We start from the raw sequence: 13,921 nt of genomic DNA on the forward strand, positions 1-13,921 counted from the left end.
ACACACACACACACACACACACACACACACACACACACACACACAGTCTGTCTCTTTCTGACTGATGACTGAACCCATCTGAAAGTAATGTGATTACTGTCCGCTGTGTTATGCATTTTCATATTTGTAGCATTGTGTCTGCATTTACCCACAATGTGAATCACAGATGAGATCACTTCCCTCAGCACTGCTGTATGCCTGTGCAGGTCATTACTGATTAATTGACTTTGAATTAGTGTAGTGCATTGTTTGCATCTTGCTTGTAGCCAGGTATCTGGCTAAAACAGATGCTGTGGAAATGTATTTGCACATCATATTAGAATAAATCAATTAAGCACTTACAGCTGGGGAAATAATTATTAGATCCCCTGTAGAATTGGTAAGTTTGCTTTTAGTGCAGAGACAGAATATCAACCAAAATTCAGAAAAACACAGTGATGTAAGCATTTGGCTCCCTACCCCTGAATTCTGGCTCCCACAGATGGGCTGTGTGCCCATGTGGCACAGATGTAACAGTAAATTACTTACAGACACTTAAACTTGTGTGTCTAAAGCACACCTGTCCACAAAATCAGTTTCTTCCATTCCGACCTCTCCACCACCGTGGGCAAAACGCACGAGAGACAAGACTGCACCGGCCATAAGACCAAGATGGTGGTGAAAAGGTAACAATTATTCCGATTGGAAGAAATAGAAAATGCTTCATCAGTCAATCATCAGTCACTCCGTGCAAGACCTTGGTCTCAGGAGATGAGAGTGATCCTGTGGTGGATCAGCCCAAAACTACACAGTTAATGGTCTAATAGCAGTTAGGACCATGGTCACCAGGAACATCATTGGTAACACTGAAATCTTGCAGCACTCGCAGTGTCCCCCTGCTTACAAAGGCACAGGGATAGTTCCACCAGTCTCCAGACCTCCGTCAACATCATTTCATATACTTGATAATTACACCGTTCATATAAAGTATTCTTCTACATTTCTGCTTCATATTCGGTCTCTTTTCATTAAAATGAGATCATAAAAATTAAAAACTTTCATTTCAAGTGAGCAAAATTGCAAATTGATCTGTATAAATCTGTTGCAGCTACTGCAGCTGAACGCATGACATTTATAGAGGGATGGGGAGAAAGCTCTTAATACGGGAATGATGTATAGATTGTTTTGCCTTTTAGGGGTTTTACAATATTAATGTAATAATTAAATAATTAGTTTGTCCACAAACACCGGGTAGATCTGTTTTCACCGTTCTTCAAATGAAATCCCCACATGTCCGCGTGGCTACAGTCGAAGCAGTTCATGCTCTGGATTCTAGTTTTGACTGCTGCACACAGGTACTCATCACCATCTGTGCCCATGGCAACACACACTAAGAATATGTCACATTTTTTTATATCACCAGCGAGATTTTATTGAAAATGGTCACAAGGTTCCTGCTTCACAATTTAGCATCGCCGGTGTCTTTAGATGATATTTATTGGATAAAATCTCAGGAAGGAGTTTGATAAAGTACAGGGCAGGAAGCTTGAACAAAAGGGCAATTAAATAATTGAATTATTGTAGAGGAAGAGCATTATAGTAAAGAGTCATCCATGGGACTGGCAGGCAGAGAAGCGTGGTTCATCGCTCCACAGAACACCTCTCCACAGCTACAGAGTCCAGTGGAAGTGTGCTTCACTCCACGTGACACATCACTTGGTGATGCAAGGCTTGGATGCATCTGCTCAGCCATGGAAAGCGCGCTGTTCTTCAGCTAATCTGAAGGTGACGTGCAGTCACGTGACTGTAGTGCCCGACTCTGCAGAAAGCCTCCTACCACACTCTGTGCTTCAGCGTCCACTGACTCCACTTTGTGAGCTTGTGTAGCGTACCGCTGCATGCGTGAGCCGCTGTCAGTCCCAGTCGATTCCACTTTGTTACTGATGCAGCAGTCGAGCCCCTCTCTACTGTTAGGACTCTTATTCTATCTGCATAGATACCAGCTAATCATGACAACAGATGGAGGCAAAAGCAGAAAAGCATAAACCTTTGTCCAGGCGAGAGATGGATCTGCTCTTTCTCAGTTTTCTTGTTGAAAACCGAAACTAATGGGAACCAGATGAGGTAACTGTAGCATGTTACTAACGGCTAACAGGGCCTTTTTCCTGAGTATTTGTCAGAGACTTTGGAAATATTAGTCCAAGCAGAGTTAAATCTAAGTTAAAAGCATCACAGGTGCCTCTGGCCATGACAGGTCTACACATGATATTTAAGAGTTTAATATTCTGCACAAGTGTGAGACACTATAAGAAGATCACATGCAGAAATAACATTAACACCAAAACAACACAAGAGAAATAATAATTAGAATAACAATAGTTTACTGAATGAAAGGTTACGTGGAACTTCAGTGCTGTGGTGACACTTTCACACTCTTACCTTCCTCACAGTTCTCTCCCTTATAACCAGTGTTGCAGATGCAGGCGCCCATTATGCAGATACCATGTCCTCCACAGTGGATGTCAATACACTGGTTGGCTGGCACGTCGCACTCGGTACCTTTCCAACCACTGTAGCACTGGCAGCGTCCACGAGAGTACTGACCGTTACCGCTGCACAGCACCGGGCAGGACGCTGCACCCGACACATGCATGAACGGAACAAGTCACACTTACTAAATCACCCAAAAAAGGCAGTAAGATAACTGAACCCTCGAGTTCCCATCAAGCTACGTACTGTGTAAACAACTAAGATGGATTAATGTTCAATAAAATGCTATTCAGTTATAAAGCTCGTGCCCTATAAATACTTAGTGTAACGTTTCAATCATTCTTGATTGATTAAGGAGCACACTTAACCTAAACAGAGCAGCTGAAAACATGCAAAATATTTAAAGTCTTTGTCATGGTCAGTGCCTTCCTTGCTAAAAGTAACGGGGGATCATGCAACAATTACTTCTTCCCTGTAGGCGAGGCAGAATCGTTTACCTCGAGAGCAGTCGGGCCCCAGGAATCCTGGGAAACAGTGGCAAATCCCCGAGAGACATTCACCGTTTCCATGACAATTGTGAGGACACTCCATGATCGACTCTGATTTAAAGTGGGAGAGAGAGATTATTTAAAGACATACACACACCAAACTGTGTGACTGCTCTTCTGCTATTACCATAGTTACAGCCAATTAGTCCAATCAATGCATCCAATCACCACAACCGCTCTTTCCCTCTCTGCCGTGCTTTTCTTTGCTCCTTTGCTCTAATTAAAACTGCACACACGTGTGCCAGTGAAGGTTTTCACAGCACACTAGTATTACATTAAATATTGGTCATTTATTGAAAATCACATCCAGCCAATATAGTTGCAGGCCGCTTCAGTCTCACCAGGTTTATCTGCCAAATTCATTTATCGTGCCTGCATTTCCCTAAAAAGCCCATTCAAGGTTTCTAGTATGTTAAACAAAGACTGAATAATCCTTTTTACAGCGCTAACCCTAACAGACGATTATGTAAGTGGTGCATAACCACAACCAGTTTGGTTAAAAAGTAAAACTGGATGAAATGTTGTTGTCATTTACATGTAGATTACATCGTGACTGACGCTCCCTCACAGAAAGTTCTGGGCTTGAATCTGTTAGTCAACTGTCTGTATTTTCACTTCAAACTCATTTTTCGAGATAACTTATCAGGGAATCGAATGCAGCTTTACTCAACGTTGCTTCGAGTTGTCTGTCACGTTCCAGATAACCATGAGCTCCAGAACCTGCTTTGATGTTTCTCACTATAATTATTGTTGTTATTATTAACAGTAGTAGTAGATTTGAATTTCTGTAACAACAAGCTGGTAGCACATACGTTGAGCACATGCTTTGAAGAGGTGCACTCACTCTTACAGCAACGTCCCAGGAAGAACAAGCATGTCTCACCTATGATGATGGTATTGTAGGAGACTTGTTCTGTGTTTCGTCCATCATTGTAAAACGCCAGGTGCCAGATTCCAGTGTCCAGGTACTGGATGAACCCAGCCTCATGCACATTCACGGAGCGGATATGTCGGGGGCCTCCCTCAGACTCTTCTTCGAAAGAACCGGCTAGACGTATGTGTGCTGCGTCGGTGTCACTCAGTGCTCGTTTGTCTTTCGAAATAAGTCGACTACCATCCAACAGTTCCACAAAGTCATACTGGAAAACAAAAAAGCACAATAATGCAAACATCTTATTTTCCCCAAGGTTTAGCCTAAAGTTTCAGCTATGACAATCTAACCACTGTGCTCTTTGAGATTTAGAGTTGATGCTCAACATGTCCAGTTTCTGTCACCCTGCACAGTACCTGGATTCTCCTGAAGGGCCAAGGCCTGGCAAGGACAGCAGTGCAGGTCAGTGTGACAATCGAGTGGTCTTTTTTTGGTCTTTATTAGGCAGTGCAGTGAGAACACATCTCACTAGGGAGCATGGTGAACAGTGGGGTTTCACATCGCAGAGCTACATTTGGTCAGTCAGCATTTTCCAGCTTGCCATCTGTGGATCACACTTCCAACCAAACATCAGACCCTTTACAGTGAAGGTCAAAGTTTAGTTAAAGGCAAATCAGAGCTGTCGTCGTTTTAATTAATGATTTTTTGTTGTTGTTTCTTTTTAACTTATTGTCTATTAATTGTAGTTGTATCCATGATGTATTTTAGTTTTATGAAAATTTATGTCCTATTGTAAAACATGTGCATTGTGATTGTGAGCCCAACAAGGGACAATGGTTGAAAATGAGCAATAACATCAGTTTCATGTTTTGCACTTGGACTATGTTAGACTGCACTGTCCCTTTAAATAAAACACATGCAGAAAGGACAGAGGTCAGCCTCGAACCCTGGCCAGCCGCTCTCAGCCACACAGCCCACCGAGCTAAACCGGCCACGATGTTGTCACATGGTCTTAGGTGAATCTTAAATATATCACCAATTAAACTCTGAGTATTCACATGACATAACAGACGTCTATGAAATTCGCTCTGTGTGTAATGGACCATTTCACAACAACAGTGACAGAGAAAACAATGAGTGAAAGGGGAAAAACTCCCTTTTACAGGAAGCAAAGTCATCTAAAGTGCTAACACTGAGCTGTGTGACTGCGTGGATCAGTCCTCTGACAGAACACAGAGATGTCGTCATTAAAGGGATAGTTTAGTGAAGAAGCTTATATTCATTTTGGACTAAGAGTTATGAAGCACTTCACTCACTTGCAAAGTTGCCTGTGAAATATTTATAACTTGAATCAGAATCAGAGAGTCGGAGAGCAGCTGCATTAGGCTGCCACTAGGACGGCGCCGTCGTTCCTGTGTTGATTTGATGCGCTTTTCTGAGCATTTCGGAAATTTGTTGAAAGCAGAAAAGTCAGACGAACTAGGGACGACGACAAACTGTCCTAAATGTTATAGTAGTGAACAGATATCAGCTGCAGCCACTGGTTCAGTGAGGTTTCATTTTGAGGCGTAAAGATAAAAACATCAATATCGTCTCAGTTGGAAACATATCATGTCGTCCTTTGCCTACAAAATCTCATCCCAGGGTCATGACCTACATTACCATGGCAACTATTGCACGCATACACCACAATTAAATGAGTCAGCTCTGTATGCTGAATGCATAACATAGCTTCTAACCTTTTGACAGATGCCCTTTCATCTATATTTACATTATAAATGAAGGTTCCTCTCAGTCCCTTTCAGACATGACCGAGCATAAACAGAAACAGCCACATGATATGTGCCACCTGTACTGTTCTTATCATTTATTGAAGTATTCTCCAGGCTTCTTGAAGGAGATTCCAAGGTCCGTCTTTGGATCTCGGCTGCCTTTCTTTCTGTCCTCTGTCAGAATGATCGCACTTTAATAATGTTGAGGCTGACATTGTGAGAGGCCAGTCCAGTACTGCAAGCTTTCCATTGTGTGTTTTTTCTATCCGAGTATGCTTTTACTGCACTGGCCGTGTGTTTGGGACCATTGTCATCCTCAAACATGAAGCCATTGCCAGTCAAATGGTTCCAATTCTAACCAGATCCCATCGACACCATCAGGCTTCAGCGAACAGTCGATGATCAGCTGAAGGGCCAGATGCAGCTCTCAGGTCCTGTGTCAGGCCTTTACTGGAGTTCAGCCAACATAACAGAACAATCTGGTTATGTACAGACTCTGCATGTTCCATGTCAGGATAATGTTTTAGGTCAACATAAACAGATTATCTTCTCTTCTGAAAATTCACCAATGAGATATACGCCATGATTCAAACCCTAACACCAAGGCTGCCGAACCTGGTTCGAACCGAGCTCTGAACCTGCTCTGACACTTCCTCTCAGTCGTTCTGCTCCCCTGAGGCCTTCAGTGGTGAGTTAGGTCACTCTCTCTTGAAGGTAATCTGTTGTCTAAATGAGTTCCTTATCCTTTCCCAGATGATTACTTATTAATTAATAATTAGTAATAGTCTTTAGTGGGCTAAAACTTACTTAGGGTCACATCCCATTGAGTCAGCTTCCTTCTCTGACTTTAGATACGTTTGACCAATAGAAGAAAATTCACTGGAAAAATGAGCAAAGAAGCAGCAACTGTGAAAGAGCTTCAGAAAGACCAGAGACGCAGCAATACCGAAAACATTCAGCCGAACTTAGTTTTGTTTTGTTCCAAAAATGTTGCTTTGTTTTTGTTTTTTACAAATGAGTCACGCAGATGCTGGAAAATAATGTCAGGGCTCTACACTAATTTGTTGCCACGGTTGCACTGCTATGCCTAACTGTTTTTCTTAGGCGCACCCAAAGTTTTCAACCACATCGCTTAACACAGCAGTTCTACATGTGCACTTTTGGGGGGAATTGCTGTCTATACAGACAAAATTGATTTGTAAATGATTAACTAACAATCTTGTCAACACAAAGTTCTTTATTTGGAGTGCATTTCTAGAAGAAAGATAAGTTACTGAATGGGTGCTTGTGCTTAAAGTGCGTTGGCACTCTTTGGCAATATTGCAGACAATGTTAAACTCAATCATCACATCGGCTCCTCTGACGGCCTGTTTGGGAGAGGGGCCACTTGGGCAGTGCTATCGCAGCCACTTCTGTCAGGCCTAGGCTGCTCACTACGGCTCACTAGGGCTGGGTATCATCACTGATTTCTACAATCCATTCGATCCCGATTCACAAGGTCCTGATTCGATTCGATTCAATTTAGCCTCAGACAGTCAGAAATATTATAATTCTGATCATTTATCAGTACTGATACACGTGAGACTTCATCAGAGGTGGGAACATCACAGCAGATGCCTTTGTGTCAAAGTAACTGAGGATAAAAGAGAAAAAAACATGAAGGAGACTTTCCTGGCCTGGCTTTTTATAGCAGATAAAATTTTGCATCATTTTAAAACAACGGTAGACTGATGGGTAATAAGCACATGAATGATGCCGAAAACAGAGATCTGAGACGGGAAGTACACAGAGAGAGAGAGAGAGAGCTGTGCATGAAGTGCAAAACAGCAGAAGTCAGAGGGAATTCATGACGATGTTTATGCGAAGCGTAGTTTGGATCTTCTTTTGCTGCTGGTTCAGTGAATTTTGGTTGGAAAGAGACAAAACCTGCAGCATCAGAATCTCGTGCAAAAAAGACGTAAACACAAAGCGCGGACCGGACGCATCAGAGTCAGCGAGCTGTCGGCTTTCAGCCCCGACGGCGTGTCCGTGTACGGGCCGTCGGGTGAGAAAGCCGAGAAACAGAAAGCTGATTCTGATGCGTCGGTCCGCTCTGTGTTTACGTCTTTGTGTGGAGTCCGTTACCTGCTCTCATGATGGTTGTTGAAATAGTTTTGTGAGCTTTAACCTGAGATTCTGGCGTTTCTGGCAAAATAAGTTTATATTTAAAAGTCGATTCAGGATTTAATGAATCGATATCGCTTTATTCAAGCTACTCACCTCTCTCTCATATCATAGAGGTCCCGCCCCTGACTATGTCTGATTGGGACACACGACAGGGGCATGATGTGTGTCAGTTGTTGACCACACGGACTTTCAGAGACTTTTTTTTTTACTGGAACAGCTGGTTGCACTGGTGCTACCAAGGATTTTATTTTAGTCGCACCATTGAAATATTTGGTCGCACTCTAGAGCCCTGAATGTTATTAACAATGAAAGGATGGACACAGAGGCACAGAGGATATATTAGCAGTCTCTTAAAAGTCAATGCTGACTGCCAAATGGCAAAAACTTGAACCTATGTCATAGCACGACAACGTGAAAATCACTCAGGTTACTATCACTGCTGTTTGAATCAATGATTAAAGCTAGACATTACTTCATTAGTACTTCAAATGGTGAAAATATCACTTCATGCACTTTTTCCACTCTCCAATATGTTGGTGCAGTAGTTCTAAAGTAGTCCTGGTAACATTTGCATTCCCGTGTTACCTGTGTATGTGAAGGTGGTAGGCCTTTGCGTCCATACACACCAACAAGAGCATCTCTCTGGACGGAAATGTTGAATTTCAGGAACTGTGGTTGGTCGATATACAGCTGGGACCTCCAAAACACACCTTGAATAAAGAAACAGAACAACATTAACGTCAGTGATTTAAATATTAACACTCCCCAACTGACTTTCAGAAATGCCGCCTTCTCAGTGTTAGTTGTCTTTATAAAAACAGTGTGATTTGTTATTAATTTCCCATCAACTTCTGTTTCCTGCAACTGCCTGTGGTGTTGTAGCACAGCAAGTTACTACTGCGTCTTATTCATAAATATGTGGCAAAGGAATTCATTTCAAGAAAGCCGTTTAACCTTTAAGGCTTATTACCGTGACACACTCGAAAATAATGTCAGAAGTGAAAACCAGTAAACAAAACTAGTGATTTCATTCACAGTGCTACAGATGCAGAGTTCCTCACATGTGGAATATTTATAACTCCATCCTCACAATTTAGATAATGAAAGTCTTTGGACTGTGAAGGCAGAGAACCCACGCAAAGGCCCCGGGCAGGTGGGGGTATTGAACTCAGGACCTTGTTGCTGTGTGTAACAGTGCTAATCACCACTGTGCTGCCTTGTTTGCAAGTATAGTTATTATAATATGATTACGTTCCTCTTTGTAGTAGATTTAAGTAACACACTCCACTGAATTGTTAGAATCTCTGCCATCACTGATATAACTGATTAACAGAAACATGGAGGTGAAACACAGAAAGATTCCACTACACGACGTAACAATCCTACAAACTGGTGTGGGGTGTTGGAAATGTTACACTGAGTTTACAGAGTATTAATCACAGCAGATCCCGACACAGGTGCATTTGTGTACACAGCTCACCTGCAGGTATATCTTGTATGGCTCGTCTCCCCACATCCACCTCTCCTGTGTCTATGGTGTTGTTCTCTAGAAAAAGCATCTTACCTGCAGAAGGAAAACACATCAAACTGAATCCATGAGATGCTCTAAAAGCCACCATCATGGCTACGTAGGAAGAACACTGTCCATCATCGACATCGGAGATAATACCAGTGCTTGTTAGAGAGCTAACAGACACTGGAGACAGGTTACATTGGTTGTGGTACTTCACTACAGAAAATTCACTGCAGAAGAAATGATTATGTTTGGTCAGTTGAAAACAGTAAGTAAGTGAACATATAATAACACTCAGAGATTTCTTACAGGTTAATTAAGGTTTTCTTTTGAGTGAGTGCAAAGTCACGAAAGAAAACAAAAGCTGAACCTCAGAAAGTGTCGGCACTCAGTGTTTCAGTCAGGTGGACATGAAACGCTTACGTGGCTGATCCCTGTGGTTAACAGTTATATATGTAAATGGTAACTGGGCTGCTTCTTTTCTACTCTTGCAGAGCAGGTTGTATAAGCACCTTGGATGCTTTATACAACCTGCCTCATTCACTTTTGCTATGTTTTTCTGTGCTTTCTATCCAACATTCAGCCTCCAGGAAACGCAACAAAGAGCAACTTGGGGTTAATATGTTGCTCAAGGATGTTTGGCACACAGACTCGAGCAGCCAGGAGTTGAACCACCACCACTGCTTTGATTAGTAGATGACATGTTCTTCCTCCTGACCTGTACCCCATACCTCACACAGAAACTCCAGTGTATGTCATGCTTTTAAGAGGGTAAAGAATAATCTGCAGGTATAACATCTGGAACAATGAAAGTGGAATTTGTAGAAAAATCTGACCAGTTAAAGTAAAAACCAGTTAACCTGGAACACCTACCACACAAACCATTAAAGAAAAGACTGGGAGGGCCATAACAACAAGGACAAACGTCAATGATGCAAGTTTTATAGAATCTACACCTTACTAAACGTTGACAGAATGTATTATACTGTAATGGACGGGATTATGAGTTAACTTGGCTGTTGTGTTATTAATGTTATTGTGTTCAGAACTGCCACACTGTTAAAGCAAAGACGCCCTTAAACCTGCAACAATGTGATTTACTGAATGTCCTTGAATGTGTCAGTCGTGGACTGTGACACTAACACTAACTGATACTGAGAAAATGTTCCTTCACACAAAGGAATCATGGCACACACACCTGTTTGTGTTTCTTTAGCTGCAGTGTAGTTTGCAGAGAGTAGAGCTAGAGTGTGTTCACCAGCACTGGCTCAGGTGTGTCAGCAGAGTGTGAATATTTACCTGTGCTATGCATTAGCTGATATGACATGCTGCATATAACACAAGTGTTCAACTCAAAGACGCAAACTATTATTTCTTATGTGAGAAAGACTCCCACCCCTGACGTTTCTGTAGTTCTCCTCACTCTTCCTGTGTATAACAGCTAACACACAGGAGTGGAGATCTGCTTTCCAACACTGCCATTAACTCATTCTTTGCCTAAATCGTTTAAACCTGTTTAACTCTTTCTTTCTTTTCTTTAACATTATCTGTGACTTGTTTTCGACTCATATCCCTGCACATATTTAAACTGTTGTAAGTTTAAAGTTTGGGAGCAAACGTTTTCCAGCAGAAAGGAAACATTTACAGTTTTTCTCTGTTTCCAAACAACGATTTCAGAGCCCTCACAGCTTTCAGTAAACATCCTCCAACAGTCGGTGTGTGCTGCTGTTATCTCGCTCATTTTAAGTTTTATTCAGCACTGCTTTGTGGTGTGAACAGAAGGGATGAGCAGCGACAAAAAGAAAAGAACGAATTGAGAAAAAAAGGCAAGAAAAGCTGAGAAAATGAAGACATGAAACTAAAAGAGTCTGACAGGCAGACAAAGAGAGAGAATAACCACAGAACAGAAAAGCTGCACATTTAACAAAAGCGTGACTGGCAGGGTGAGGTCAGCAGCCGTGGCTTTTGTCCTACATCTCTGTTACCTGTTACACTCATTTTTCTTTCACAATACTTCTCTGGTTTCTTTGCAATGCTGTTAGTCAGTGCCTTCAAAATAAGTTTTCAGACTGCATAACTCAAAAACAAAGCATGTTATAGCTGTGAAAATCTGTTTGGTTTGTATCTGGTTGCTTTGAGTTGTACTGTCCATTTCCTGTTTTCTGCCTCGAGTCCAGAGGGACTCAGAGCAGGGTCACTACATCTCCATCTTCAAAAAAGCCAGTTAAGGGTGTTGTTCAAGTCCAACTCAGTGTGTGTGTGTGTGTGTGTGTGTGTGTGCCTGCCAAGCATCAAAGTGATATCAAACATCAGACTCTGAAAAGGGCTGGAGAGAAACCCTGACCTCTGAGAGTGAGTGGCAGATTATAATATGTGGTAAACTCTGAAGGCTATCCTGGGCTCCTGCGTCCAGCTCTTTTCCACAGCTTTTATTGTTTTTAATGTCAAAAGAAAGGGAAGGAAAAATTCTTTAAGCAGGGACTCACTGTTGTCTGTAGACACTATAAATGTGTTGGGTGTTGTGTCTCTTCCTCCACCTCCATTTTCAAAGGCTCCGTATCCCTCACTCTCCTGAAGCTGCCAGTTTAGACCAAACAGGTGCATGGCTGCAAAGAGGAGCAGACGAACAGGGAGGCAAAATGTTTAGTGTTCAGCAGTAATCTATTAGACACTCAAATATGCAAGCAAACACCAGTCTAACCATTCGCTCACCTCCACCCACACACATAAACAAGCATCAGGTGTGTGTTTGTGTTAAAGCATCAGACAACTTTAGACATCAAGCTCATCTCCTGCTACATCTCAGTTGAGAAATAAGTAGGATAAAAAGTGAAACGAGTATCCACCAGCTACAGAAACATCCACAACCACACAGCTCATCACAGATCTCAGCTCAAACTGTTGTTCACTCCTACAGGATAAGGAGCCTCAGAATTATGTTGAAACAAAATGAGCAAGCGTGTCACATGTTTCAGATCACAAACACACCTGACTAGCACTGAACATGCAGTTTTAAATGAAATTCAGATTTATTAAGTGAAAAACAATGGACCTGTCTGGCCCTGTGTGAAAAAAGAATTGCCCAATAATAAGTTGTGCTGCTGGCAGCGAGAAGAGTAAGTAAGTGTTTGCGATATGGATTTCTCACATCCCCGCGGAGGAATGTTGTCCATGTCGTCTTTCTATAAAATTGGAGGGTTATGAGAACAGCCTGTTTAAGGTCACGCCGGGTCATCCAGATCCTGAAGCAGCAAAGCAACAGCAGCCCATCATACTACGACCACCATATTTGACCTTTTTATGGAATGCTGTTCATTTTGCACCACATGTAACAGGATGCAAACCTTTCAAAATGTTTAAAGATTATGCCATAATTCCACAGAATAGTTTCCAAAAAGTCTTGTGGATCATGAACACGTCTGTGTGTTCCTTTAGTCAGCAGAGGTTTGTTCTTTGGAACTCTGCCAGTCTTTATCTCAACCTTGAATCATGAACAATATCTTATCTGAGGCATATGAGAGCCACGGTTCTTTGATGTTGTTCTGGGTTCTTTGATGTTGTTCTGGGTTCTTTGATGTTGTTCTGGGTTCTTTGATGTTGTTCTGGGTTCTTTGATGTTGTTCTGGGTTCTTTGATGTTGTTCTGGGTTCTTTGATGTTGTTCTGGGTTCTTTGATGTTGTTCTGGGTTCTTTGAGTGTTTGGTTCTGTGTGTTCTGTTCTGATTGTTCGGTTCTGTGTTGTCTTCTTTGATGTTGTTCTGGGTTCTTTGATGTTGTTCTGGGTTCTTTGATGTTGGTTCTGGGTTCTTTGATGTTGTTCTGGGTTCTTTGATGTTGGTCTGGGTTCTTTGATGTTTGGGTTCTTTGATGTGTTCTGTTCTTGAGTTGTTCTGTTCTTGGGTTCTGGTATGATGGTTTGTTCTTTGGTGTTCTGGTTCGAGGTTGTTCTGGGTTTAGTGTTCTGGTACTGATGTTGTTCTGGGTACTTTGATGTTGTCTGTCTTGGGTTTTCTGTTTGATGTTGTTCTGGGTTCTTTGAGTGTTCGTTCTTGTGTTGTGTACTTTGATGTTGTTCTGGGTTCTTTGATGTTGTCTGGGTTCTTTGAGGTTGTTCTGGGTTCTTTGATGTTGTTCTGGGTTCTTTGATGTTGTTCTGGGTTCTTTGAGGTTGTTCTGGGTTCTTTGAGTGTTGGGTTCTTGATGTTGTTCTGTTTGATGTGGTTGTTCTTGAGTTGTCTGGTTCTTTGATGTTGATTCTGGGTTCTTTGATGTTGTTCTGGGTACTTTGATGTTGTTCTGGGTTCTTTGATGTTGTTCTGGGTTCTTTGATGGTTGTTCTGGGTTCTTTGATGTTGTTCTGGGTTCTTTGATGTTGTTCTGGGTTCTTTGATGTTGTTGGTCTTTGATGTGTCTGCTTTGATGTTGTTCTGGGTTCTTTGATGTTGTTCTGGGTTCTTTGATGTTGTTCTGGGTTACTTTGATGTTGTTCTGGGTTCTTTGATGTTGTTCTGGGTTCTTTGATGTTGTTCTGGGTTCTTTGATGTTGGTCTGGTTACTTTGATGTTGTTCTGGATCGGCAGAT

The 13,921-nt window shown here is 41.9% G+C and overlaps 1 protein-coding gene across 1 annotated transcript in view; it reads right to left on the reverse strand.

The window, feature by feature from the left end:
* The window catches only part of tenm3 (teneurin transmembrane protein 3), a gene marked incomplete in the record, with an annotated part of 240,891 nt that overhangs the window by 86,363 nt on the left and 140,607 nt on the right, over nt 1–13,921 (reverse strand). The window contains 6 exon segments of the mRNA XM_042213353.1: nt 2,419–2,613; nt 2,967–3,068; nt 3,901–4,156; nt 8,412–8,536; nt 9,307–9,390; nt 11,826–11,945. Of these exon segments, the coding sequence (XP_042069287.1) occupies nt 2,419–2,613; nt 2,967–3,068; nt 3,901–4,156; nt 8,412–8,536; nt 9,307–9,390; nt 11,826–11,945 (882 nt within the window).

The sequence above is a fragment of the Haplochromis burtoni genome, unplaced genomic scaffold (assembly GCF_018398535.1).
Source record: "Haplochromis burtoni strain Fernald_Lab_line unplaced genomic scaffold, NCSU_Asbu1 Contig_437, whole genome shotgun sequence".
In the NCBI taxonomy this organism is placed as follows: Eukaryota; Metazoa; Chordata; class Actinopteri; order Cichliformes; family Cichlidae; genus Haplochromis; species Haplochromis burtoni.